This window comes from Cucurbita pepo, chromosome 11, assembly GCF_057944985.1.
Source record: "Cucurbita pepo subsp. pepo isolate OVF chromosome 11, ASM5794498v1, whole genome shotgun sequence".
NCBI lineage: Eukaryota > Viridiplantae > Streptophyta > Magnoliopsida > Cucurbitales > Cucurbitaceae > Cucurbita > Cucurbita pepo.
Window position 1 is genome coordinate 15,534,308 of NC_141808.1, and position 26,679 is coordinate 15,560,986.

Sequence of the window (26,679 nt, forward strand, 5' to 3'; positions counted from 1 at the left end):
TCTTATCATCTTCTTCCTTTCAATACTCGAATTCATATGATAACTATCAAACTTTCTTCCTCCAATTATCTTCTTTGGAAAAGCCAACTTCTCCCTCTCCTTGAGAGTCAAGACATGCTGGGCTATGTTGATGGAACTATGGTTCCACCACCTCGCTTTGAACCAGAAACCTCCTCAACACTCAACCCCAAATATTTGGCATGAAGAGCAGCCGATCAACGACTTCTCTGTCTCCTACTCTCCTCTCTCACTGAGGAAGCCATGGTTGTTGCTGTTGGTCTCTCTGCTGCATGTGATGTTTGGCTTGTGTTCGAAACTACGTTTAGCCATTAGTCGAAAGCTCGTGAACTGAGACTCAAGGATGACTTGCAGTTGATGAAACGTGGCACCAAACCTGTTGCTGAGTATGCCCGTGCCTTCAAAAAAATTTGTGACCAACTTCATGCCATTGGCAGACCCATCGAGGACATTGATAAAGTGCACTGGTTCCTTCGTGGACTCGGCACCGAATTTTCAGCTTTTTCTATTGCTCAGATGGCTCTCACCCCTATCCCCTGTTCTGCAGATTTAGTCTCTAAAGATGAAAGTTTTGAGTTGTTCCAGCGCTCCCTTGAGTTCTCTAACTCCACCCTACAGCATTCACAGCCACTAATCGTGGTCGCACCCATGGAAGCCACCCTGCTTCCTTTAGCAACCAGCGAGGTTGTTCTTATTCTCACAAAAATAGCTCTTCTAATCGAGGACAAACCCACTCAGGTCAGGATCGTCGACCACCTCATTGCCAAATATGGCAAAGAGGGCCATTATGCTGACCGCTGCAACTAATGGTATGTTCGACCTGATTCTTCTCATGCTCACCTTGCTGAAGCCTTTAACACGTCATGTTCTATTGCTGGACCCGATGCTGCTGATTGGTTTCTGGACATTGGGGCTTCGGCCCATATGACTGCCGACCCATCTATTCTGGATCAGTCTAAAAATTACACGGGTAAGGACTCTGTGATCGTAGGAAACGGTGCATCCCTACCCATTACCCACATCGGTACTCTTTCTCCTGTTCCAAATATTCACTTATTAGATGTCTTGGTTGTCCCTCACCTCACTAAAAATCTTCTTTCCATAAGTAAATTAACGTTTGATTTTCCTCTCCCCGTTACATTTACTAATAATCTTATTACTATCCAGAATCGTCAAACAGGAAGGATGGAGGCAACCGGTAAAAGAGATGGAGGGCTATATGTGCTGGAGCGCGGCAACTCTGCTTTTATTTCAGTCCTTAGAAACAAATCTTTACGTGCTTCATACGATTTGTGGCATGCTCGGGTCATGTGAATAATTCTATTATTTCTTTTTTAAATAGAAAAGATCATCTTTCTCTTACGTCTTTATTACCTTCTCCATCATTATGTAATACTTGTCAGCTTGCGATAAGCCATCGATTGCCTTATTCCCGCAATGAACGTAGGTCGTCTCATGTGTTAGATCTTATTCATTGTGATTTTTGGGGTCCTTCTCCCGTCAAATCAAATTCAGGTTTTCTTTATTATGTTATTTTTATTGATGATTATTTTAGATTCACTTGGCTTTACCCTTCAAAATTTAAATTTGATTTTTTTTTTTTTTTTTTTTTTTGATATTTTTCTTCACTTTCAAAAATTTGTGGAAAATCAATATTCTTCTCGTATCAAGGTATTTCAAAGCGATGGTGGTACCGAATTTACTAGTACTTGTTTCAAAACTCATTTACGTAATTCTGGCATCCACTATCAACTCTCTTGTCCATATACACCTGCTCAAAATGGTCGTGCTGAGAGAAAACATCGTCATGTGACTGAGACTGGCTTGGCCCTTCTCTTTCACTCTCATCTTTCTCCTCGTTTTTGGGTTGACGCCTTCAGCACTGCAGCTTATATTATCAATCGGTTGCCTACTCCACTTCTTGGAGGTAAGTCACCCTTTGAACTCCTTTATGACTACACTCCAAATTATTCATCCCTTTGGTTGTCGTGTTTATCCTCATTTACAATTCTACATTTTTTTTACCCTCTGATAATATGTTAATATGGGTAGGACGATGGTTGTGTTGTGTGGTGTGTCTTGGACGCTACAGGTCGTGGACTTGGTCACTAGCCGAAGTTAGCATTCTCGTGGGAGAAGAACTAAAAAAGCATTTTTCTTCGATAAAATTCGACACTCTTTGTTTACAACCCAACCGACACTGTAATCAATGAGTTTTTGTTTGTTTTCCATTTTGATTTAAAGACAGGACACGAGCATGCATATAATAATATTAGTAATATAGTGTATTATAATAATATCAATTGTTGATAAGATCACATGTACATAATGGCAATAGAATATAATCTTAGCAAAAAAACAGGGAAAAGAATGACATAAGAAAATAATTTTTTTTTTTTTTAAATGGATTGTAGCAGCTCAAATCCAACGCCAGTAGATATCGTTCACTTAGGTCTGTTATGTATCGTCGTTAGTCTCACGATTTTAAAATGCGTCTATTAGAGAGAGGTTTTCACACATTTAATAGGAATGATTCGTTCCTCTCTTCACTCGATGTGAGATCTTATAATTCATCCTCTTCGTATGTTAGGGTATTCGCTGGCATACCATTCGATAACTAACTTGATACCATTTATAATAATCTCTTTCTTTCATCAAAGTATTAATGAACACGTTTTCAAGATGTGGGAAAATAAATTTTCTAATGCCCATGTATTTTCTAATGCCCATGTATTAAAATAAATTTTCTTTCATCAAAGTATTATAAATTTTCTTTACAATTAATATTGTTGTATAATGCAACTCATGGGTATAATTCTTGAATCCATGCAGGCATTGAATGAGAAGCGATTGTTCATATTGGATCATCATGATTCATTGATGCCATTTCTTAGGAAAATCAATGGAACATCTACCAAAACATACGCCACAAGGACAATACTCCTTTTGAAAGCTGATGGCACTTTGAAGCCGTTGGTGATTGAGCTAAGCTTGCCACACCCTCAAGGCGACCAATTTGGTGCTGTTAGTAAACAATATTTTCCAGCTGAAGAAGGAGTCCAAAAGTCCATATGGCAATTGGCTAAGGCTTATGTGGTTGTAAATGATGCTGGCTACCATCAGCTTATCAGCCATTGGTATGAACTAACTCTTCAAAATAACCTTTCAATGCTACTAATTTGAACGCTCTAATCTTACAAAACTATTGTAGGTTGAATACTCACGCTGTACAAGAGCCTTTCGTGATTGCAACACATAGACATTTGAGTGTGGTTCATCCGATTCATAAGCTGCTTGTTCCTCATTACAAGGACACTATGTTTATAAATGCATTTGCAAGACAAGTCCTCGTTAATGGCGATGGATTACTCGAATCCACTCATTTTCAAGCAAAATACACCATGGAGTTGTCTTCTTACATATACAAGGATTGGAATTTCGTAGAACAAGCATTACCTGTTGATCTCATCAAGAGGTAAATCACCATTTACAAAGCGCATGAACTTTCTTAAGCTATTTTAATCGTACAACAAAGATGGTACATCGGTTAGGAATCACGACCCTCTATAATAGTATGATATTGTCCACTTTGAGAATAAGCTCTTGTAGCTTTACTTTTAGTTTTCCCAAAAGGCTTCATACCAATGGAGATGTATTCCTTCCTTAATTAGCCGATGTGGGACTCCTCTACCAATAATTCTTAACAACATCTTCTTTCTCTTGATTTTTGTAGAGGTGTGGCGGTTCAGGATGCAAGTTCCCCACATGGACTTCGGTTACTAATAGAGGATTATCCATTTGCTGTCGATGGGCTTGAGATTTGGTCGATAATCAAAACATGGGTCGCAAACTATTGCTCTCTTTACTACGAAGACGATGAGGCGATTCAAAACGACGTCGAACTCCAATCATGGTGGAAGGAAGCACGAGAAAAAGGTCACGCGGATAAGAAAAACGAAGCATGGTGGCCGAAGATGCAATCCATTAATGATCTAGTTGAAAGTTGTACCATCATCATATGGATTTCTTCAGCTCTCCATGCAGCCGTCAACTTTGGACAATACCCTTACGGAGGCTATATTCCCAATAGACCAACTATAAGCCGCCGGTTAATGCCGGAAGTAGGAAGCTCTGAGTACAAAGAGCTTGAATCAAAGCCTGAGAAGGCTTTCCTTAAAACCATCAATTCACAACTTCAAACACTTCTTGGTGTTTCGCTTATTGAAATCTTGTCAAGGCATGCTTCTGATGAAGTTTATCTCGGGCAAAGAGCTAGCATTGAGTGGACATCGGACAAAGCCGCATTAGATGCCTTTGAGAACTTCGGAAAACAAGTATTTGAAGTTGAAAATAGAATCATGGAAAGGAATAGAGATGTCAGCCTCAAAAATCGAAGTGGGCCTGTTAATATGCCATACACTTTGCTTCTTCCATCTAGCACCGAAGGCCTCACCGGTAGAGGCATTCCAAACAGCATCTCTATTTGATTTGATGGCTTCTTTGAACGTATGGCGGGGTTCTAAAGCTATTGCCTTGTTTTCTATTGCTGTTCTATAACAAGCTACTCCTATAGCTATGCATGATATAAGTCAATAAAAGTGTGTTCTTAAGTAGCTCTGTACTTTGATTCTCTGTATTTGATAGTCATGAATAAAAGTGATGTTTTTGTTGTTTACCATTCTTGCCCTTTACTTCCATGCATTATTGAATAATAAGAATATTTTTGTGAGATTTCACATCGGTTCGGTGGAGACACATTGGTTGGAGATTGGAACAAAAACATTTTTTATAAGAGTGAAACCTCTCTACGGTAGAAAAGTTTTAAAATCTTGAGGGAAAGCTTAGTAGAAACAGCGAAAGAAGACAAATATAATTGGAATAAACTTAAATGAAAGTTTTTTTTTTTTTTTTTTTTTTTTTTTTTTTTTTTTTTCAATTTTAGTGAGCTTTGAAACTCTGTTCAATTAAAAGACCAAAACAAAAAGGAGAGGCAAATAACTATTTAAAGAATAGTTCCAGATTAGTGAGTTAAAATGAGAGGCCAATGAATTAGGAATGGTGGGTTTATGGGATAGTCATTTTTTAAATTAGTTTGTTTTGGCATTGTAAAATGGAGAGAAGCAGAGCAAGCATTGAGAAATTGTCTCATTTAAGTATGTAATAGAAGAAGGGTTTTTGAGAATTCTTTGTCTCCTTGTCACTCCCCTCTCGACATCTCTTCGAAGTTTCGTGAGTGTTATTTTAACAAATTAATATCAGAGCGAGCTTTTATTTTCAACAAATTGTTATCAGAGCTGATGGCGAATATGATGGAACAAATGCCGCTACCACAATTAACGAAGACGAACTATGAGAATTGGAGCATCCAAATGAAAGCTCTTCTCGGTTCACAAGACGCATGGGAGGTGGTCGAAAAAGGTTTCGAAGAACCAAAGGATACCATGGGTTATACGGCGGCGCAAAACAAGGCGCTAAAAGAATTACGATCAAAGGATAAGGCAGTATTATACATGTTGTTCCGGGTCGTTGAAAGACGAGTTGGGCTTTGAGAAGATTACTAGGGCAACTACTTCAAAAGAAGTGTGGGACACTTTAGAAAAGAACTTCAAAGGAACCGACCGAGTCAAGCAAGTGCGTGTCCAGACTCTGCGTGGCGAGTTGGAGAGCATGAAGATGAAGGAGTCAGAAAATGTATCTGACTACATTATGCGTGTATAAACCGAGGCAAATCAACAAAATGGAAATGGAGAAATGTTACTCGAGACGCGGGTTGTGGAGAAGATCTTGATGTCGTTAACCGACAACTTCGAGAATGTTGTATGTGCGATAGAAGAGTCATAGAACCTAGCAACGTTCACGGTCGATGAGCTCGCCGGCTCTCTTGAGGCACACGAGCAACGTAAGAAGAAGAAGGATGAGACACTCGATCAAGCACTTCAAACCAAAGCATCAATAAAAAATGAAAAGGTACTCTACTCTCTACTCTCAAAATGTTCAAGGTAGAGGTCGAGGAAGTCGCGGGAATGGTCGAGGTAGTCAAGACGGCATAAATGAAGAAATTTATAAGGAGAAGAGACTATCGAGCCAAGCAAATTGGCGTGGAAGAGGACGCAGTCGAGGAAAAGGCGGCCAATCAAACATTCAGTGCTATAAATGTAAAATATATGGCCATTATGCGAATGATTTTTACTCCGAAAAATGTTACAATTGTAGCAAAATGGGGCACGTTGCAAAAACTTGTCGAGCTGAAAAAAGGGTGGAAGTAGCACCCAACCTAGCCTTGGAAGACGTAACAAATGAAGGTCTTCTCTTGATGGCTCAAGATGAAGAGAGCATCAACAACGACACTCTTTGGTACCTCGACTCAGGGGCAAGCAACCATATGTGCGGTCACGAGTACCTATTCAAAAAGATGCAAAAGATTGAAGATGGTCACGTGTTATTTGGAGATGCGTCAAAGGTGGAGGTCAAAGGCCGAGGTACGATACATTTCTTGCAAAAGGATGGTGTAATGTGGTCAATCCAAGATGTTTATTACATACCAAACCTCAAGACCAACATATTGAGTATGGGGCAATTCACAGAGAAAGGTTACTCAATATTCTTAAAGGACCGCCTGCTACACCTGAAGGATAAGCAAGGGCGTTTGTTTGCTTGAGTTGAGATAGGAAGGAATCGGATGTACAAATTGAACTTAAGAAGCATACGAGAAAAGTGTTTGCGAGTCGACGTAGAAGACAAGGCATCACTGTGGGATCTCCATTTTGGTCACCAACATCATGACGACCTAAAGGAGTTAGCGAAGAAGAATATAGTACATGGGCTACCAAACATGGATTTTGAAGGAAAATTTTGTGAAGAATGCGTGCTCAGCAAGCATGCGAGAACCTCAATTCAAAAGAAGGCTGAATTTTGGGCTAAACAACCTCTCGAATTGATCCATACAGTCATATATGGACCAATTACCCTCGAGTCCTTCAGCGGAAAGAGGTATTTCATTTCCTTTATCGATGATTGCTCACGAAAAAATTGGGCTTACTTCTGAAAGGAAAATTCGAGGCATTCGAGGTGTTCAAAAAGTTCAAAGTAATGGTGGAGAAGGAAACTGGTAGACACATCAAAGTTGTACGATCCGATAGAAGTGGCGAGTATACTTCGACGGCTTTCATGGAGTACTGCAAGGAGCAAGGCATAAGGCGATCTCTAACCGCACCGTACACCCCTCAACAAAATGGTGTTGCTAAGAGAAAGAACCGGACTATTCTCGACATGGTTTGCTCAATGCTCAAGAGCGAAAGGATGCCGAAGGAATTTAGGGCAGAAGTTGTGCAATGTGCCACCTACGTACAGAATCGTTGTCTACATGCGAAGTTAGATGATCAAACACCACAAGAGGCTTGGAGCGGACAAAAGCCTACAATCTCTCATCTCAAAGTGTTCGGTAGTGTGGCTTATGCTCACGTACCGGATCAACGAAGAACGAAGCTCGAAGACAAAAGCCAAAGGTATATCTTTATTGGATATGATGAGAAGACAAAAGGATACAAACTACTTGACCCGATTAGCAAGATGGTGATAGTGAGTGGCGATGAGCGAGTAAATGAAGCAAGCGAATGGGACTGGAACAATTCGACGGAAGTCAATATCGAAGTTGGAGAATAATCAGTCGCTGCACCAACAAGTGCACCAACAAACTCAGAAATTTTCGATGATGAAGATAAACCATGACAACCCAAAATGCGAAGTTTACGAGATTTGTATGACTCAACAAATGAGGTACACCTTGTATGTCTTCTGGCAGATGCTTAAAATATCAGGTCTGAAGAGGTGGTGCGAGACACGAAGTGGCAAACTGCCATGGATGAGGACAGCGATTCATCACAACAACACATGGGAAGTGACTAATTAGGAGAAGGAAGTTAGCCCATAGGTGTGAAGTGGGTATTCAAGAAAAAGATGAATGCTCAAGGCAAGATTGAGCGGTACAAGGCGCGACTTGTTGCAAAGGGATACAAGAAAAATGCGGGAATCAACTATGACGAAGTGTTTGCTCCCGTCGCTAGAATGAAGACAATCCGATTGCTCATTTCCCAAGCAGCTCAATTCAAATGGCCGATTTTTCAAATGGATGACAAGTCAACATTCTTGAATGGTGTGCTTGGAGAAGAAGTATACCTCGAACAACCTCCCGGGTAGATGAAAATTAGAGAAGAGAAGAAGGTACCAAAATTGAAGAAGGCGCTTTACGGGTTGAAACAAGCACCGCTATCATGGAAGACTCGTGTCGATATATAGTTCAAGGAGAACGGGTACAAGCAATGTCCCCACAAACATTCACTTTACACAGAAGAGTGAAGGTAGTGTGAGACTTGTCGCTCTTTATGTCGATGACCTAATCTTCTCAGGCAACAATGATGAAATGATAGAAGAGTTCAAAAGCACAATGACACGAGAATTTGAGATGATAAACTTGGGCTTTTTGAAGTTTTTCCTCGGTTTGGAGGTTAAACAAGGAGAGACAAGTATTTTTATATCACAGGAGAAATATGCAAAGGAGATTTTGAAGAAGTACAAGTTGGAAAATTGCAACCCGGTATCAACACCAATGGAACCAGGTGCAAAACTCTCAAAGTACAATGAAGGAGAACGAGTAGATGCAAATAGGTACCGGAGTCTTGTGGGAAGCCTTCGCTATCTTACATACACAAGGCCAGATCTTTCATTAAGTGTTGGCATAATAAGCCGGTTCATGGAGGAGCCAATTTATTTACATTGGAAGGCATTGAAGCAAGTCCTAAGATACATCCAAGGAACGGTGTCACTTGGGTTATTCTACTCAAAAACAGAAGATTACAAGTTAGTCGGTTACTCGGACAATGACTGGTGCGGAGACATAGGCGATCGGAAAAGTACATCGGGTTATGTATTCTTCATGGACAACACGACACTTACTTGGTTGTCAAAGAAACAACCGATCGTGACACTATCAACGTGTGAAGCTGAGTATGTAGCAGCTTCTTGGTGTGTGTGTCACGCAATATGGCTTAGAAATTTATTGAGTAAGATGGAGCTAAAGCAACGAGGTGCAACCGTAATACAAGTTGACAACAAATTAGCAATTGAGTTGGCAAGAACCCAGTGAACCATGAAAGAAGTAAACACATTGACGTTCGATTTCATTTTATCTGAGATCATGTGAATGAGGGAAACGTGGAATTGCTGCATGTGGCAAGTCAGGATCAAGTTGCGGACATCTTTACAAAACCGCTAGCGAAAGTACTTTTTGACAAATACAAGAAGATGATTGGCATGACAGTTGGCAGGATCATTTAAGTTTAGGGGTAATTCAGTTGGAAAAACTTAAATGAAAAGGGTAGTTTTATTATTATTATTATTTTTTGTTAATTTTAGTTAGGTTTGAAACTAAGTCGTTCAAGTAAAATGCGTAAAAAAATGAAAGTCCAATATTTAATTTGGGGAATAGTGGGAACTATTTTAGGATTAGAGGATTAAAAATAAAGGCCAATGTATCAGGAATAGGTTTATGGGATAGCATTTTTAACCTTTTTGAAAACTTTTTCCATTTAAAAAAGGAGAGCAAGCAGAGAGAAATTGTCTCATTTAAGTAACGTGTAATAGAAAAAGGGGTTTTTTTTTAGAATTATTTGTCTCCTTGTCTCTCTCCACATCTCTTTCACAGTTTCGTGAGTGTTATTTTAACAAATTAGTATCAGAGCGAGCTTTTATAATTAGTATCAGAGCGAGCTTTTATTTTAAACAATATCTACTAGCAATGGGCTTGCACTGTTACAATTTCATTAAACGTGCACAAGTAAATTACGCATTGTAGTAAATGTGCACAAGAACGAAAGAAAGAACGAGCTATATAGGAGAAGTTCACAGTGTGAGATCCCACATCGGTTGGAGAGGGAAACAAACTACGCATTCTTTATAAGGGTGTGGAAACCTCTCTCTAGCAGACGCGTTTTAAAACATTGGGCAGAAGCCCTGAATGAAAAGCTCAAAAGGATAATATTTGGTAGCCATGGACTTGAACTCTTACACACTTGTTACACATAGTATTGTTAGGACTTCAAAAATGAGCATCCCTTCTCTCTCACCTGAATTTAAACTTGGCGATCAAAGATAGGCGAATCCATCATTTCTTTATTGGACAAAGAAGAACCGAACAAAACAGAAGAAGAGCTCGCGTAATGAATTAAGACATGAATAGACTACAATTTCAACCTCATGAAATATTTAGTACTACAAAATGTAAGTTCTCTTATTTCATAGCAAATCACAAGGTTGCTAAGAATCTTAACAAAAAATCATAAACAACAAAACTTATGACAATATAGTTTTAAACAATACATCTCAACTTTGGGACAATGTCATCGATGAGCCAATGTGCCATGAACTTATAAGCATTTTGTGTCAAGTGGACTCCATCCCAACTAATATGGTCATTAGGGTTTGGACAAACAGGTACTTCAGGTCCACATATGTTCTTCAGGTCAAAGTTGTAGTCGCCTCCAATTCCACAACATGATTTTTGCAAAGAATCTTCATCAAATCCTGCTCACAAATATGAACATTGAGATCTCATATGTAATTTTTGTGTATTAAGAATAATGCAAAATAACTTCAAAGTTTTGAATTGACGTACCAAGATTGGAAGCACGACGAAGAATCCATCGAAATGCATTATAATAATCACCGTACAAAATAATAGTATGAGGATTCTCTTTTCTCAATTTTCTAATGACTCGCTTGATTTGATGATTGTGATAAATTGCCAAAGCATTTAGATCTTTTAAACATCGAAATTCGTCGTAAGCAGTTATATCGTTGGTTTGAAAAATAGTGAGAAAGAGAGGAAAACATCCAATTGGAATGTTTCCAGGAATGATAACTCGAGTAGCACCGTGACTTATCACTCTCTGTGAACCCCATCCAACAAAAAAAAAACGATCAATTCATAATACGACTAACAAAAATCAAAATCAAAACACAATTACCTCAACAACCCTCTTTATAGTTTGAACAACATGAGGAACCATATCTTTTATCTCTTGAAAAGTTCTTCCCATTAACAACGCAAAATTATAATCGTTCCCGCCAATCTCGCCCACGATGAACAAAGCATTCCTTAACTTGTCGCGACATTCTACCACGTATATAAGTAAAGAAATATAAACATATGTAAAGAGAAAAAGGAAGGTGAAAATCCAAATAATATACCTATTTGATTTTGGCAAATTGTGCTAAAATGAGACAACATCCAACTAAGTTGATGGTCGAGAGAAGAATTGGTTGAAGAAGTAGAGAGATTCTTCGTTAAAAGAAGCTCAAAAGGCAAAGCCGTGGCACCAGCCACTGCGAAGTTAACTCCATGATTCTTGGAAGCATCTTTGTTTAGATAAGGATTCAACAATGGAAGTCGGGCGTCTAAAGCTGAAAATTCGTTACGAATTAGTGATCGAGCTATAAAACAAAGTTACGAATTAGTGATCGAGCTATGAAACAAAATGAGTACCAAAATAATCGATCATAAGAAGGCCATTAGAGCAGCGACCCGTTGGAGCTTTGGAGAGTGATTTTCCGTAAGGAAGATGAGAGAAACGAGTATTAGGGTTTTCAAGAATGAGATTTCCAGTGTCGGAAATGGAATCTCCCAATTGGTATATTTGATCGAATTTACAATGCTTCAGTGAATGAGAATCCGACCAAGAACAACAAAGAACAAGAATAAGAACAAGAACACGTAATAAAACAGTTTTGATTAAAGTCGCCATAATTGTTGGAACTCATCCAATAAAATCGTTGTAATTTATACTCTCAAATTCCAACCTGATTTCCTTACAACTTTTACACTTCCAAAACTCTTCAAAATTATAAATATACATCAACTTGTTATATTAAATTATTAATGTCAGAAACTGTTCTTATTTTTTTTTGAAACGTATGACCATATTTAGTTCCCATTTTAAAATTAAACCCGTTTGTAACTTGGGATAAAAATTGAACCGATATATTAACTTTCTACCAACGTTTCCATTATATTATGAAAAAACCTATGAAATATAACTAAAATATCATCAAAATATTATTAATGATAAGAAGTTTGGGGTTTTGATGGTATAAAAATTTGACATCTAAACTGATTTCTAATGATTAATAGGATATTTAGGGTCTAGAGATGTCCACTTTACTTTCGGGATGGGACCCTGTAACAGCCCAAATCCACCGCTAACAGATATTGTCTGTTTTGGCCCGTTATGTATGGTTATTTGCCTCACGGTTTTAAAACGTGTCTACTAAGGAGAAGTTTCCACGCTCTTATGAAGAATGTTTCGTTTCTCTCTCCAACCGATATGAGACCTCTCCCTTACAGAGACCGTCGCAAGTGGGGAGGGGTTCCGTTTAAACGGGGAATGGAGAGGGAGTGGGGAACATTTTTACCCATTATCTAAATGTGTTAGTGGACAAGATTATATTCGGTATCTATTCCCGCCCAATTTCCCATTATTTTATGTTTCTCTAGAAGGAAACTAATATAAACTAAATATATCAAAGAAGGAAACCAATTTGGAATTTCCTAAAACGAAACGAAATTGGAATTTCCTAAAGGTAAATAATAAAAACTAAAAACCGATATGCCAACCAATTTGAAATTTCCGGATGTTTTGCGAAGTTGGAATTCTCTCCTTAAAAGATTAGGAAATTAACAAACAAATCAAAACCCTTTTATTTACCCAAAAGGATTGGGAAGAAGATAGTAATCTATAAAGCAAACCTCTCCTCCTTCCACCTTCTTCAACCAACAATGGCGGCTTCGACCAAATCTCCTCTCTCTATTGTTCTTGTTGTTCTTATTGTTCTTGTTTCAGTTCTTGGCTGTTCTTCATCCAAAGCCCCTTCACTCAAAACGTGCATGATCGACGCTATCTATCAAGTGGGCGACTCAATTTCGGACACTGGAAACCTTATTCTTCAGAACCCCAACACCCCATTTTCTCATCTTCCTTACGGTGAAACATTCTTCAACAAATCCACTGGTCGCTGCTCCAATGGTCTTCTCATGATTGATTACTTTGGTATCCCTTCCTTCTAACCTTTTATTCTACTCATATTCCCAAGCCCTCCAAATTGGTGTCTAATGTTATGCCATATTCTCCTTTCAATTTGCAGCTATGGATGCTGGACTTCCATTGGTGAACCCTTATTTGAACAAAGATGCATTGACAAGGCATGGAGTGAATTTTGCAGTGGCTGGTTCTACGGCTTTATCTTCTGAAGCTCTTTCTCAGAAGAAAATCTCATCTCTAGTCACTAACTCTTCTCTCGACCAACAACTTGATTGGATGTTCTCTCATTTCAATTCCATTTGCTACAACCAAAAAGGTTTCTAATCTCTCTCCAATTAATTATGTTTCGTTTTTTATATATATATATTGATTTTAATGTGTATTTTGCTTGGTATCTTATAGATTGCATTGAGAAATTAAAGAACGCTTTATTTTTGGTGGGGGAGATCGGTGGAAACGATTATAATTATGCTTTGCTCCAAGGCAAAACTATTCAAGAGGTGAAAGATATGGTGCCCGAAGTGGTTCAAACCATAAAGAAAGCCATTGAGGTAATTTTGTATATATATTTGATTTGAATTAGGGTTTTTCTACTTATCTTATTATGTTATTTTTTTGGTGTGTAGAGAGTGATAAGCTATGATGCTATTCGTGTGGTTGTTCCTGGAAACTTTCCAATTGGATGTTTACCCATCTACCTGACTAGATTCCAAACTAATGATGCAACTGCTTACGATGAACTTCATTGTTTGAAAGATTTGAATGGCTTGGCTATTTATCACAATGATCAAATTAAGCAAGTTATCGAAGTCCTTAAGAAAGAGAATCCACACACTGTAATTGTATATGGTGACTACTATAATGCATTGTTGTGGATTCTTCATAGTGCTTCTACACTCGGTGTGCTTTTCTACCCTCCTTCAAACTAGTATTAGATCTTAATTAAAAATAATAGTTATCTTAATTATTCATGTTTGTGGACTTTAGGGTTTGATAAAACTTCTTTGCAAAAATCATGTTGCGGGATTGGAGGAGACTATAACTTCGACCTTATGAAGACGTGCGGAGTTAGTGGAGTATCAGTTTGTTCAAATCCAGATGAACGTGTTAGTTGGGATGGAATCCATTTGACTCAAAAGGCTTACAAATTCATGGCAGATTGGCTCATTCAAGACATACTTCCACAACTTCATTGCATTGTTTGAATTTTGTTTTAGTTGTTTCTTTTTACCTTTTGGCTTTCCTTTTAGTTTTTTTTTTTTTAAACTTATGAATATATTTGGTTGATATTTTCATTATATTATTCCAAAAACTAAGAAATATAATGAAATTATCATCAGGAACATGTTTCATTACTCTCCCAATGTATGTTTTCATACAAGGATACGTGTTTTGAGTATTAAATTGGGCTTAAGACAAATTGTAACGACCTTAATTTACTACTAAAACGGAGTTGCTATTATATGCATGACTTAATAATTTTTATGAGAAACATTCATTTAAAATGATTTTATAAGACTATGTCATGGACATATATTTGCATGAGAGTCTTAAAGATAAAACCACGAGAAATATTCCATGCAAAATAAAATAAAACTAAATAAAAAATTAAAATGATGTCCTAGACTAACCTAAGATTTACAAAATAAAATGCAACTACTCTAACGCATATTTCATGGTTTTTAATGCGACGCCATCGTCAACGGTACAAGGGTGTCTTGCCTTTTCTAGAAATACTAAGTAATTGACTCTGTTCTTGGAGTCAGAGAATGCAAGCACATGCAACATGAATGAGACCTATCATCTAAAACAATATTCTCTTAGATGGTCTCTAATCCAGACAAGTTGGATGTGTAGCATTTCTCTATACACGACCCACACGTGTGAGCATGGGCCCACTAGGCGGGCTCGCACACCCCCTAGGACTGTTGGTCGAGCTAGCTCCTCTGGACTATAGCCAGACACCCGAATGTACAGCGATCATCATGCACCATGCCAAGCATGATTGTCATTTCAGTATCATAGTGTACGGGCTCATCATAAAGGAGAAGTATCCCGATTCGTAAATATAAAATTATGCATGAGGTCCCCATCCTTTCTATCATAAATAAATCATGCAGAACAACCCCAATCATTTCTCACATATTACACTCGATAATATGCATGCATAAGCTTTCATAAATCATTTCATTCATAACATAACTTTCAATATCATAGTACATCGTGGCACTTCATATCATAACATAATTCATCGTAATATGAATTGATACTAAATTTATAACACGATGTTATTTGGCATGTCTTGGCATATCATAAAGCAATACATATCATATCATCAGACATATCAAACATATTACATATATGACATGTGCAGGGTCACTGGGCACGTGTCGTGTAACAGCCCAAAATTTTCTACTTAATTTAAGGTCGCTACTGTGTACATACCATAAATATTGAATGCGGAAGACTTCATTAAAATTCCATAAAACATAACCTTTATCTTAAAACACAGCCATGGACTTACGTGTTTCGAAAACATCTTTAAAACGACACAACAAAAGACTAAATAAAACGATTAAGAGTTTAAGTTAAAAACATTCTATTCTAGCCTAAGTCTAAGAAAATAAATACCACTATCCTATGCATGTGTCATGGTCTCGAGTTGCGATGCCGTCGTCAGCCGTACAGGAATGCCTTGCCTTAACCTGAAAAATGTAGTAACACATGGCTTGAGTATTTAAAGAAATACTTAGTAAGTGACCCCACTATTGGGATTAAATGCAACAATCACATGTAATGAGATTATGGGACCTATCTTTCATTTCGTTTTCCCTATGGTGCTGTCCTAACGAGTAATTTTGGACGTGTACCATATATTCTACACATAGCCCATACGTGCGAGTATGGGCTCATCAGCTAGTTCGCACACCGCTGGGCTACCTTCCTTATCCGGTGGGCATACTCTGGGAGCCCCTTAGGCCGGACACCCGCTAGAACTAGTAACCGTCACGGCAGCGCTATGCAAAGCATAACGATCGTTGTCCTGCCATTGGATGTACGCGTTCGTATCCTCGTGATGGGATAGGGGTATCCCCCCAAATGCATGAGCACACATAATGCATGAGGTCCCAAAACTTTTCTATTTTCATTATCTTTTAATACAACCCGCTAGCATTATGTACATATCATATCATTTTTCATATCGTTTCAGATATCGTTCATCATTCATGTCATATCGTTTCTCATTCTTCAGTTCTCAAATCATACATAATTCTAACGGGGTTATATTTCATGTCATTTATCGTAATTTCATGTCATTCATATCATGCTGTATACACACAATTTAAGAGACCTAACATAACGTTCTATGCTTTTAACATAACATTTCATCATATACACATCATACCATGACATATTGCATCACAATGTATCATATCATGAACAAGTCATAACGTAAACACTTCGTAGTCATATTGTTTTCTAACTTATCATAGCCTTAACGTTCTTATACCTATCACAGACATATCATTACGTGAACGTACCTTAGTCAAAACTAGTACGAAAGGGTTGGAGCGTATCAGACCCAAGCTAGATCAGCCGAAATATTGGTCTGGAGTTCACATTTAAACTCATATTTGAACTCATATTACTTAAAACATAGTTCACATTTGTACTCCACTCAATTAAAAATTATTGAATACCCCAAAGTTCATGAAAATAAGAATTAGAAGTCAGATATAAAGAACAACTTATGTTTTTAATGACATCATAGAAAACCTTCAAAAACTTTACACAACGTTTTTTTCAATCATCAATGGTTGGTAGCCATATTCTTTTCGTTTCCATGATCCCCTTCTTTAAAGTACTCAACCTAATCTAATTCTTCCTCCAATACTTAGAAGATTTTTCTCAACTTTTAAGGCATGATCAAACATTAAATAGATGGAATTTCATTTAGTTGCCACATCCAAATAAACAAGTACCTTACCTTCAATTTTCTCTCGTTAAACACAATCTTAAATTTTGTCAATCTCAAGGATGATCCAACCTACCTCACTAACACTGGAAATGGAGTCATGCATTTTTTTAAACCTTGCATTCACATTCAAGTTAATTATTTGGAACAACACTAATATTTCTCTATCTAAGATAAGACAAGTGAATTCAAACTTTCAAGCTTTCTCATAATATACAAGATAGCTACGAGGTAGCTGTATCATTAGAACGTGTATTATCAATTGTGATAGATCTCTCATTCCAATAATAATAATAAAAAAAATCTCAATAATATACGTGCAAAGTTTGTAACTTAGATTTTTGAAATCAAACCGATCAAGTTTGAATTTTTGAATTTTTGAGTGTTTACCTACATGCACGTTTCCATCTATTTAGTTTCAAAATTTTCAAGTGTTTATCAAGTTTCTTAACTTTTAACTTTAGGTCAAATAAATAGCTACACGTTTTTTTTGTTTTGAAAAGTCTAATTAATTGTCAACCTTTTAATTTTATATATGATAGATTTCTAGAATTTAAATTTGATTTGATCTATCCTATCCTAAACTGAGAAGATTCATTTATTTTAAATTTATATATTCAATAGCTTTTTTCTTTTGAAATAATATTTGAATTTATATTTCCTAAAACAAAACTAATAAAAATTAAAATCTAAAAAGGAAACCAATTTGAAATTTCCGAAGATTTAGCGAAGTTGGAATCTTATCCTTAAAGGATTAGGAAATTCAAAAACAAATCAAAACCCTTTTATCTTCCCAAGAGGATTGGGAAAAAGGTAGTAACCTATAAAACCAAACCTCTCACCCTTCCACCATTCAACAATTCCAATTCCAATTCCAATTCAGAAGTTCTTCAACAATGGCGGCTTCCACCAAATCTTCATCTATTGTTCTTGCTGTTCTTCTTGTTCTTCTTTCAGTTCTTGGCTGTCCTTCATCCAAAGCCCATCTGCTCAAAACTTGTATGTTCGACGCTATTTACCAACTCGGCGATTCAATTTCCGACACTGGAAATCTCATTCGTCAAAACCCCAACACCCCATTTTCTAATCTTCCTTACGGTGAAACGTTCTTCAACAAATCCACTGGTCGCTGCTCCAATGGTCTTCTCATGATTGATTACTTTGGTATCCCTTCCTTTTTAATCTTATATTGTACTAATATTGTGAAGCCCCCCAAATTGGTGTCTAATGATATGTCTTATTGCAGCTTTGGACGCTGGACTTCCCTTGGTGAACCCTTATTTGAACAAAGATGCATTGACAAGGCATGGTGTGAATTTCGCAGTGGCTGGTTCTACGGCTTTGTCTTCTCACCTTCTTTCTCAAAAACAAATCTTATCTCCGGTCACCAACTCTTCTCTCAACCAACAACTTTATTGGATGTTCTCTCATTTCAACTCCATTTGCTACGATCAAAGAGGTTTCTAATTTCTCTCCAATTAATTATGTTTCGTTTTATATATGTTGATTTTAATTTGTATTATGCTCCTATCTTATAGATTGCAATGAGAAATTAAGGAATGCTTTGTTCTTGGTGGGTGAGATTGGTGGGAATGATTATAATTACGCTTTGTTCCAAGGCAAACCTATTCAAGAGGTGAAAGATATGGTACCCCAAGTTGTACAAACCATAAAAAACGCCGTTGAGGTAATTTCGTGTATATATTTTATTTGAATTAGGGTTTTTTACTTACGTCTGATGTTTTTGTGTGCAGAAAGTGATAAGCTATGGAGCTACTCGAGTTGTTGTTCCCGGAAACTTTCCAATTGGATGTTTACCCATCTATCTCACTGGATTCCAAACCAATGATACAACCGCCTACGATGATCTTCATTGTTTGAAAGATTTGAATGACTTAGCTACTTATCACAATGATCAAATCAAGCAAGCTATTGAAGTGCTCAAGAGAGAGAATCCACACACTATAATCGTATATGGTGACTATTATAATGCATTGTTGTGGATCCTTCGTCGTGCTTTTATACTCGGTACGTTTTTCTACACTCCTTCAAAATAATATTAGATCTTAATTAAAAAGAATAGATATCTTAATTATTCACGTTTGTGGTATTTAGGGTTTGATGAAGCTTCTTTGCAAAAATCATGCTGCGGGATTGGAGGAGACTACAACTTCAGCCTCATGAAGATGTGCGGAGTTGGTGGAGTATCAGTTTGTTCAAATCCAGATGAACGTGTTAGTTGGGATGGAATCCATTTAACTCAAAAGGCTTACAAATTCATGGCATATTGGCTCATTCACGACATCTTTCCACAACTTCATTGCATTGTTTGAATTTTGTTTTAGTTGTTTCATTTTAGTTTTTAGCTTTCCTATTTTGTTTTTGTTTTATTTTTTGGGTGTAATATTTTATAAAGTTCATTAATAGAATATTCGTTTTCAGTTTTTTTTAAAACGTATTAATATATTTGGTTGATATTTTCATTATATTATTCCGAAAACTAAGAAATATAATGATAATATCATCATGAACATCTTTCGTTACTCTCACAATGTATGTTCTTATAGTAGCAGCTGTGGTTTAAGTACTAAATTGGGTTAAAGATATATTGTAACAACCCTAATTTACTATTGAAATAGAGTTGTTACCATATGTTTGATGAAAATGTTTGCTTACGCCACCACATCTAAATGGTGTGTGAAAGTGCTCTATTTGTAATCAAATAAATTACAAGGATATGGAAACAGTAATAAATGGAAACAACAATAGATAGCTATGATAATAAAGCAAATATCTAGATATCTTCCTATAATATAGTATCAAATATGATATATATATATATATATATATATATATATATATGTTAAACTATAATTTAGTATTAAATAACCTTAACACCACCCCGCAAGCCAAGTGTCGGATTTGAACGAACATGAAACTTAAATTTGAAAAATTTAAAGAGAGGTTGAGAAACACTTTTCGTGAAGATGTCAACAACCTGGTTCGGAGGAGGCATAGAAAAACACTTTCTTGCCCATCGAAAACTGTAAAGGGATCGTCGCTCAGCGGCGATGCTGCCTTGGCTTCAGCGAGAATATATCTAACCCATGAAAAGGGATCGTCGCTCGGCGACGATGCTACCTTGGCTCCGGTGATAATATTTCTAACCCAAGAAGTAGAAGGGGGAAACCTAGAGCAAGGGACAAAGACAATGTTGAAGCCGGAAGAGTTGCCACAGTGGGTGAAGAAGCCAATTTTGGCGAGAAGGGAGGTGGCAACTTGGTTGTCGAAGAGGCCAGTGCACCACTCAGATTTCGAAGGTAAATCTTTGTAGAAGGTCAATAGCCTTCTCGAGATTCTGTATATTTTCGATGAGAATGCTGATGAGGATCATGAGGTTAGGGTTCTTATGAACGTTGAAGAAAAGATTGGGAAGAAAATGAAAGAGCCTATATTGGTTAAGGGAAAACTGGTTGGGTTGGAAAAGGTGAGGTTGTATGTACAGAGTATGGCGAAGGGTGATTTGGAGGTCAAAAGGGTTGAGCCGAAGAGTAATCAATCGGGCCCGCTTGCGGCAGCCATGGCGACTGCCCCTGCGGCGTCAAAGCTAGCAGTGGTGGTGGAGAAAAACAGTAGAAGATTCAAAAGCCATTGAAAAGAAAGGATCGGGGTTGTTAAACCGAAAAGGGCTCCAATACCATTTAATGTTTGCTTAAGTCACCACACCTAAATGGTGTGTGAAAGCTCTCTATCTATAATCAAATAAATTACAAGGATATGGAAACTGTAATAAATGGAAACAACAATATATGGAAAGATAGCTATGGTAATAAAACAAATATATAGATATTTTCCTATAATAAAATATCAAATATGATATATATGGTAAACTACAATTTAGAATTAAATATCCTTAACACTTGACCTAATTTTTTTATACAAAAATATTCATTTAAAATAATTTTATAAGACGATGTCATGAACTTATACGTTTGCATAAGAGTCTTAAGAACAAACAACGAGATATATTCAAGGCAAAATAAAATAAAACGAAAGAAAAAAATTAAAATGATGCCTTAGACTAACCTAACCTCTACAAAATAAAATGCAACTACTCTACCGCAAATTCTGTGGTTTTTAGTGCGACGCCACAGTCAATCGTACATGGGTGTACAAGGGTTTCTTGCCTTTTTGTCTTTTCTAGAAATGCTCTTAAGTGACCCCAGTAAGCAAGTGACCCAACTGTTGAGGTTAGAGAATGCAAACGTTAGCAACATGAATGAGACCTATCATTTAAAATAGTATTCTTTTAGGTGGTCTCCAATTCGGGCAAGTTGGATGTGTAGTATTTCTCTACACACGACCCATGCTCAATGGGCTCGCACACCTCCTGAGCCTGCTGGTCGGGCTAGCTCCTCTAAATTATAGTCGAACATCCGTAATGGTTGGGACATGGAGTCTGCTGCCTATCTATAGCTTATTCAATTGTTCTCTAAATTATAGTCGAACATCCGTAATGGTTGGGACATGGAGTCTGCTGCCTATCTATAGCTTATTCAATTGTTGTAGATAGTAAAGCTATATATGGAAAAGAGTAATATATAGTACATGACTATTTATACTAAAAAGCGGGTAGAAATATATGGTATATATATAGTAGGTGGTTATAACTGTTAAAACTATATAGAGAGTAAATTGAAGCCATATATAACACCAGTACTTTACTCATTATTTGTTGTACATACCTGAAGTCATGAATACAAATCTTTTAGTCAATACTTCTCATTGCATTTTCTCTCCCCTATTTCTTTGTGTTCATCTTGATCGAGTGTGTGCATTGTTGTGCGATCCTAACAACTGGTACCAAAGCTAGGCGATATTTACTGCTATCTGTGAAGATGAAAATTTCAAAGATTGAAATTCAGAAATTTGATGGATCCGATTTCAGCTTCTGGAAGATGCAGATTGAAGATTATCTGTACCAGAAATATCTTCACGAACCCTTGTTAGGGTAGAAGCCGGATACCATGATGACGGAGCAGTGGAAGCCCAAGGATCGACAGGCCTTAGGGTTTTTTCGGTTGACGTTGTCCAGAAACGTGACGTTCAACATCATCAAGGAGAAGACAACATTTGATTGTCGAATATGTACGAAAAATTGTCGGCTATAATACAAGATGTATTTTATGCGAAGATTGTTCAATCTACAAATGTCTATAGGTGGATATGTTGCAGATCATATAAATGAATTCAATATGATTGCCAGTCAACTGAGTTCGGTGAATATTAATTTCGAAGATGAAATTCAAGCATTGATTTTGATGTCATCTTTATCCGTGTCGTGGGATACTGTTGTTGCGATCAACAGTTCTCGAGGATCTAAGAAACTGAATCTCAATGAAATCCGAGATGTAGTTCTCAACGAAAGTATTCGTAAACGAGAATCTGGAGATTCATCTGGTAGTGCTCTCAGCATTGACCAAAGGGTAAGAAGTAAATTGAAGGGCTCGAAAAAAGGTCGATCAAAATCAAAGAATTGTGAAAATTTTTCAAACAGACCAAACGTAACGTGTTGGAGTTGTGGAGAAAATAGGCACTTTCGAACTGATTGTACAAAATTGAAGAAGAAGCAACAAATTTGAAGATGACAATGATTCTATATATTCAAAGACATTAGGGATGCTCTAATCATCAGCGTGGACATCCAATAAAGAGTTGTTCTGAATTTTAAGTCTGAAGTTTGGAGAGAGCGTATCTTGTCAACAACAAAGCCTTGAAGATTGATGGAAAGAGGGATGACTGCATAAAAACTCGCGCAGAAAATCAATGGATATTAAAGGATGTTAGATATATTCCTTTGTCTCCAGAAGAACCTAGTCCCTATTGGTCAATTGGATAACACTAACAGAGTTTGTAAAGAGTTCATGGAAGATTGTGAAGGTTGTTATGGTGGTAGCACATGTCACAAAATCTGGAACCTTATAGACCACTGCAGGGTGTACGAACATGGCTGCGGTTGGTTGCTGAGAGTGCTTCAAAGTCAAGTATATGGCACAATAGACTTGGACAAATGAACATGGCTCCTTGCATGTCTCTCTCCTATTTCTTTGTGTTCATCTTGATCGAATATGTGCGTTGTTGTGCAATCCTAACAGAAAGTGCAACGACTGTCATGCACCATGCCAAGCATGATGGTCATTTTAGTCTCATAGTATACGTGCTTATCATAAAAGAGAAGTATCCCGATGTACGTGAATATACAATTATGCATGAGGTCCTCATACTTTCTATCATAAATAAATCATGCAGAACAACTCGTATCATTCCTCACATACTACACTCGCTAATATGCATACACAAACTTTCGTAAATCATTTCATTCATAGCATAATTTTCACATCATAACTTTCACATCATAGCTTAGGGGTTGTGCATTGTAAAATTCCTCATTTCGATACACATCATAAACATTAAAGAAATTTTCAATAATAGTATTATAAGTTGTTTTGTCGTATCAAATGATGCTCATTCATGATGACATGTCTACGTTATATGATGATGCTATATGATATTGTATCATGTTATACGATGATGTTACATGACGATGTTATATGATGATGATATGATGATGATGATGCAAGCTCGACTATGATGGGTCGAGGGGGGTGCGAACGCCTGGGGATCCACACTCGCACGTGTGCGTCGTGTGTAGAGAGTACTACACATCCAATTTTGTGCGAACTAGAGGCCACTCTTATGATAGGTTTAACAATAGGTCCCTGGATCATGGGTTGCATGTGTTTGCATTCCGTGACCCTACATTGATTATTTCTTAAAATACTCCGACTGTGTGCTACTTCTATTTCAAGTAAATGCAAGACACCCATGACGACACTAAAAGTAGAGACCAAACCATGACACGTGCATAGGATAATGGTATTTCAATTTTAGACTTAGGTTAGAGTATGATGTTTTTACTTTTAATGTTTTATTTAGTATTTATGTCATTTTAAAGATGTTTTTGAACAGGTAAGTCCATGACAGTATTTTGTTATTAAGTTTTAAATATTTAATTTCACACAAAAACATAGGTTATGATGATGATAACTACTTTAGATTAGTAGAAATCTAGGGTCGTTACAGTTATTCGTTTTTTTTTTTTTTTTTTTTTTTTTTTTTTTTTTTTGTGAAGAATGAGAAACAGAAATAGAATTGGAATTGCAAGTGTGTATTCTCATTAATATTCAAAACATTTAAATGAGATACAAGCCAGTAACTAATACCTACCGACAAAGAAAATATAAACTAATTAAATATTGAAAATAAAATAAAATATACTATAAATCAAATCATAAAAAAAAAGAATATTACGATATAATATCTAAGATATATTCCATAAATAATATATCTCAAAATTTTCATTTATTTGAATTTAATCCAACCGAGTACTCTTAAAATTTTATGGTTATTAATTTTTTTTAGATTTTGAAAGTTATAAGATTTTTTGGATTTTTAAGATTTAAGAAATTTTTTGAACACCCTTACAATATCATCATTCTATGATAGATTATATTTCCTAAAGGTAAGCTACTCAAAACTAAAATCATCAAAGATAAAAACAGAGTTGTTTCGAAATCAAATTAGAAGTTCCAAAGATTTAGGAAATTGGAAAACAAATCAAAACCCTTTTATTTTCTCAAAAGGATTGGGAAAGGATAGTAACCTATAAAACCAAACCTCTCACCCTTCCATCATTCAACAATTCCAATTCCAATTCCATCTGAAGTTCTTCCACAATGGCGCCTTCAACCAAATCTTCTTCCTCTATTGTTCTTGCTGTTCTTCTTGTTCTTCTTTCAGTTCTTGGCTGTCCTTCATCCAAAGCCCATCTGCTCAAAACTTGTATGTTCGACGCTATTTACCAACTCGGCGATTCAATTTCCGACACTGGAAATCTCATTCGTCAAAACCCCAACACCCCATTTTCTAATCTTCCTTACGGTGAAACGTTCTTCAACAAATCCACTGGTCGCTGCTCCAATGGTCTTCTCATGATTGATTACTTTGGTATCCCTTCCTTCTAACCTTATAGTGTACTAATATTGTGAAGCCCCCCAAATTGGTGTCTAATGATATGTCAAATTGCAGCTTTGGACGCTGGACTTCCCTTGGTGAACCCTTATTTGAACAAAGATGCATTGACAAGGCATGGTGTGAATTTCGCAGTGGCTGGTTCTACGGCTTTGTCTTCTCAACTTCTTTCTCAAAACCAAATCTTATCTCCGCTCACCAACTCTTCTCTCAACCAACAACTTTATTGGATGTTCTCTCATTTCAACTCCATTTGCTACAATCAAAGAGGTTTCTAATTTCTCTCCAATTAATTATATTTTCTTTTATATATCTTCATTTTAATGTGTATTTTGTTTGGTATCTTATAGATTGCAACGAGAAATTAAGGAATGCTTTGTTCTTGGTGGGCGAGATCGGTGGGAACGATTATAACTATGCGTTGTTCCAAGGCAAAACTATTCCAGAGGTGAAAGATATGGTGCCCCAAGTTGTTCAAACCATAAAAAGCGCCGTTGAGGTAATTTTGGGTATATATTTAACTTCTTGAATTATGATTTTTTTTTACTTATCTCTGACGTTTTTTGTGTGCAGAAAGTGATAAGCTACGGAGCTACTCGAGTTGTTGTTCCTGGAAACTTTCCAATCGGATGTTTACCCATCTATCTCACCGGATTCCAAACCAATGATACAACTGCCTACGATGAACTTCATTGTTTGAAAGATTTGAATGGCCTGGCTACTTATCACAATGATCAAATCAAACAAGCTATTGAAGTGCTCAAGAGAGAGAATCCACACACCATAATCGTATATGGTGACTACTATAATGCATTGTTGTGGATCCTTCGTCGTGCTTTTACCCTCGGTATGGTTTTCTTCATTATTATTAGCTTAATACAAAAGAATTGATATCTTAATCATTCATGTTTGTTGTATTTAGGGTTTGATGAAACTTCTTTGCAAAAATCATGTTGCGGGATTGGAGGAGACTACAACTTCAGCCTCATGAAGATGTGCGGAGTTGGTGGAGTATCAGTTTGTTCAAATCCAGATGAACGTGTTAGTTGGGATGGAATCCATTTGACTCAAAAAGCTTACAAATTCATGGCATATTGGCTCATTCACGACATCTTTCCACAACTCCATTGCATTGTTTGAATTTTGTTTACTTGTTTATTTTTAGTTTTTGGGTTTTGGTTTTGTTTTATTATTTTTGTTTTTGGTGTAATATTTTATAAAGTTCATTAATTGAATTTTAGTTATTGGCTTTTGTTTCTGTTTTTGTTTTATTGTTTTTTCTTTCTTTTTTTTTTTTTTTTTTTTTTTTTTTTGTAATATTTTATAAATTTCATTAATAGAATATTCGTAATTCTTCTAAATTTCTTTTGAAACATATTTGAAACCTAGCTAATATTTGGTTGATATTTTCGTTGTGTTATTCTAAAAATTAAGAAATATAATGAAATTTTTATCATGAACATGTTTCATTACTCTTACATTCTAACAACCCTAATTTATTGC

At 36.6% G+C, this 26,679-nt stretch overlaps 5 protein-coding genes across 5 annotated transcripts; 4 read left to right on the forward strand and 1 right to left on the reverse strand.

Moving 5' to 3' along the window:
* Positions 1–2,807: 2,807 nt before the first annotated feature.
* On the forward strand, positions 2,808–4,693 carry LOC147790424 (linoleate 9S-lipoxygenase 2-like). The gene is made up of 3 exons (XM_087128572.1): positions 2,808–3,155; positions 3,230–3,493; positions 3,752–4,693. The coding sequence occupies exons 1-3, from the start codon at positions 2,815–2,817 to the stop codon at positions 4,503–4,505; spliced, it is 1,359 nt and encodes a 452-aa protein (XP_086984698.1). The 5' UTR covers positions 2,808–2,814; the 3' UTR covers positions 4,506–4,693.
* Positions 4,694–10,381: 5,688 nt separating this feature from the next.
* Positions 10,382–11,816, reverse strand: LOC111805569 (acetylajmalan esterase-like). The gene is made up of 5 exons (XM_023690683.2): positions 11,558–11,816; positions 11,263–11,475; positions 11,040–11,188; positions 10,688–10,961; positions 10,382–10,596 (listed from the first exon to the last, which is right to left on the reverse strand). The coding sequence occupies exons 1-5, from the start codon at positions 11,814–11,816 to the stop codon at positions 10,382–10,384; spliced, it is 1,110 nt and encodes a 369-aa protein (XP_023546451.2).
* Positions 11,817–12,792: 976 nt separating this feature from the next.
* Positions 12,793–14,351, forward strand: LOC111805568 (acetylajmalan esterase 1-like). The gene is made up of 5 exons (XM_023690682.2): positions 12,793–13,118; positions 13,213–13,425; positions 13,512–13,660; positions 13,736–14,009; positions 14,097–14,351. Exons 1-5 carry the CDS (start codon positions 12,848–12,850, stop codon positions 14,312–14,314), a joined length of 1,125 nt encoding a protein of 374 aa, XP_023546450.2. The 5' UTR covers positions 12,793–12,847; the 3' UTR covers positions 14,315–14,351.
* A 3,630-nt stretch (positions 14,352–17,981) lies between these two features.
* LOC111805564 (GDSL esterase/lipase At5g03980-like) lies at positions 17,982–19,476 on the forward strand. Its single transcript, XM_023690671.2, has 5 exons — positions 17,982–18,249; positions 18,332–18,544; positions 18,624–18,772; positions 18,840–19,113; positions 19,201–19,476. Exons 1-5 carry the CDS (start codon positions 17,982–17,984, stop codon positions 19,416–19,418), a joined length of 1,122 nt encoding a protein of 373 aa, XP_023546439.2. The 3' UTR covers positions 19,419–19,476.
* A 5,405-nt stretch (positions 19,477–24,881) lies between these two features.
* LOC111805559 (GDSL esterase/lipase At5g03980-like) lies at positions 24,882–26,316 on the forward strand. Its single transcript, XM_087128720.1, has 5 exons — positions 24,882–25,152; positions 25,234–25,446; positions 25,527–25,675; positions 25,750–26,023; positions 26,099–26,316. Exons 1-5 carry the CDS (start codon positions 24,882–24,884, stop codon positions 26,314–26,316), a joined length of 1,125 nt encoding a protein of 374 aa, XP_086984846.1.
* The last annotated feature ends 363 nt before the right edge of the window (positions 26,317–26,679 follow it).

Excerpts from the sequence above, each read along its gene's own strand:
- LOC147790424 (XM_087128572.1), top strand. The coding sequence starts at position 2,815 with ATGCAACTCATGGGTATAATTCTTGAATCCATGCAGGCATTGAATGAG. Across the intron at positions 3,156-3,229 it reads CATCAGCTTATCAGCCATTG|GTTGAATACTCACGCTGTAC; the intron begins GTATGAACTAAC and ends AAACTATTGTAG. Across the intron at positions 3,494-3,751 it reads CCTGTTGATCTCATCAAGAG|AGGTGTGGCGGTTCAGGATG; the intron begins GTAAATCACCAT and ends TGATTTTTGTAG.
- LOC111805569 (XM_023690683.2), bottom strand. The coding sequence starts at position 11,816 with ATGGCGACTTTAATCAAAACTGTTTTATTACGTGTTCTTGTTCTTATT. Across the intron at positions 11,476-11,557 it reads TCTTATGATCGATTATTTTG|CTTTAGACGCCCGACTTCCA; the intron begins GTACTCATTTTG and ends ACGAATTTTCAG. Across the intron at positions 11,189-11,262 it reads AATTTGCCAAAATCAAATAG|AATGTCGCGACAAGTTAAGG; the intron begins GTATATTATTTG and ends TATACGTGGTAG.
- LOC111805568 (XM_023690682.2), top strand. The coding sequence starts at position 12,848 with ATGGCGGCTTCGACCAAATCTCCTCTCTCTATTGTTCTTGTTGTTCTT. Across the intron at positions 13,426-13,511 it reads CATTTGCTACAACCAAAAAG|ATTGCATTGAGAAATTAAAG; the intron begins GTTTCTAATCTC and ends GGTATCTTATAG. Across the intron at positions 14,010-14,096 it reads TCATAGTGCTTCTACACTCG|GGTTTGATAAAACTTCTTTG; the intron begins GTGTGCTTTTCT and ends TGTGGACTTTAG.
- LOC111805564 (XM_023690671.2), top strand. The coding sequence starts at position 17,982 with ATGGCGGCTTCCACCAAATCTTCATCTATTGTTCTTGCTGTTCTTCTT. Across the intron at positions 18,250-18,331 it reads TCTCATGATTGATTACTTTG|CTTTGGACGCTGGACTTCCC; the intron begins GTATCCCTTCCT and ends GTCTTATTGCAG. Across the intron at positions 18,545-18,623 it reads CATTTGCTACGATCAAAGAG|ATTGCAATGAGAAATTAAGG; the intron begins GTTTCTAATTTC and ends CCTATCTTATAG.
- LOC111805559 (XM_087128720.1), top strand. The coding sequence starts at position 24,882 with ATGGCGCCTTCAACCAAATCTTCTTCCTCTATTGTTCTTGCTGTTCTT. Across the intron at positions 25,153-25,233 it reads TCTCATGATTGATTACTTTG|CTTTGGACGCTGGACTTCCC; the intron begins GTATCCCTTCCT and ends GTCAAATTGCAG. Across the intron at positions 25,447-25,526 it reads CATTTGCTACAATCAAAGAG|ATTGCAACGAGAAATTAAGG; the intron begins GTTTCTAATTTC and ends GGTATCTTATAG.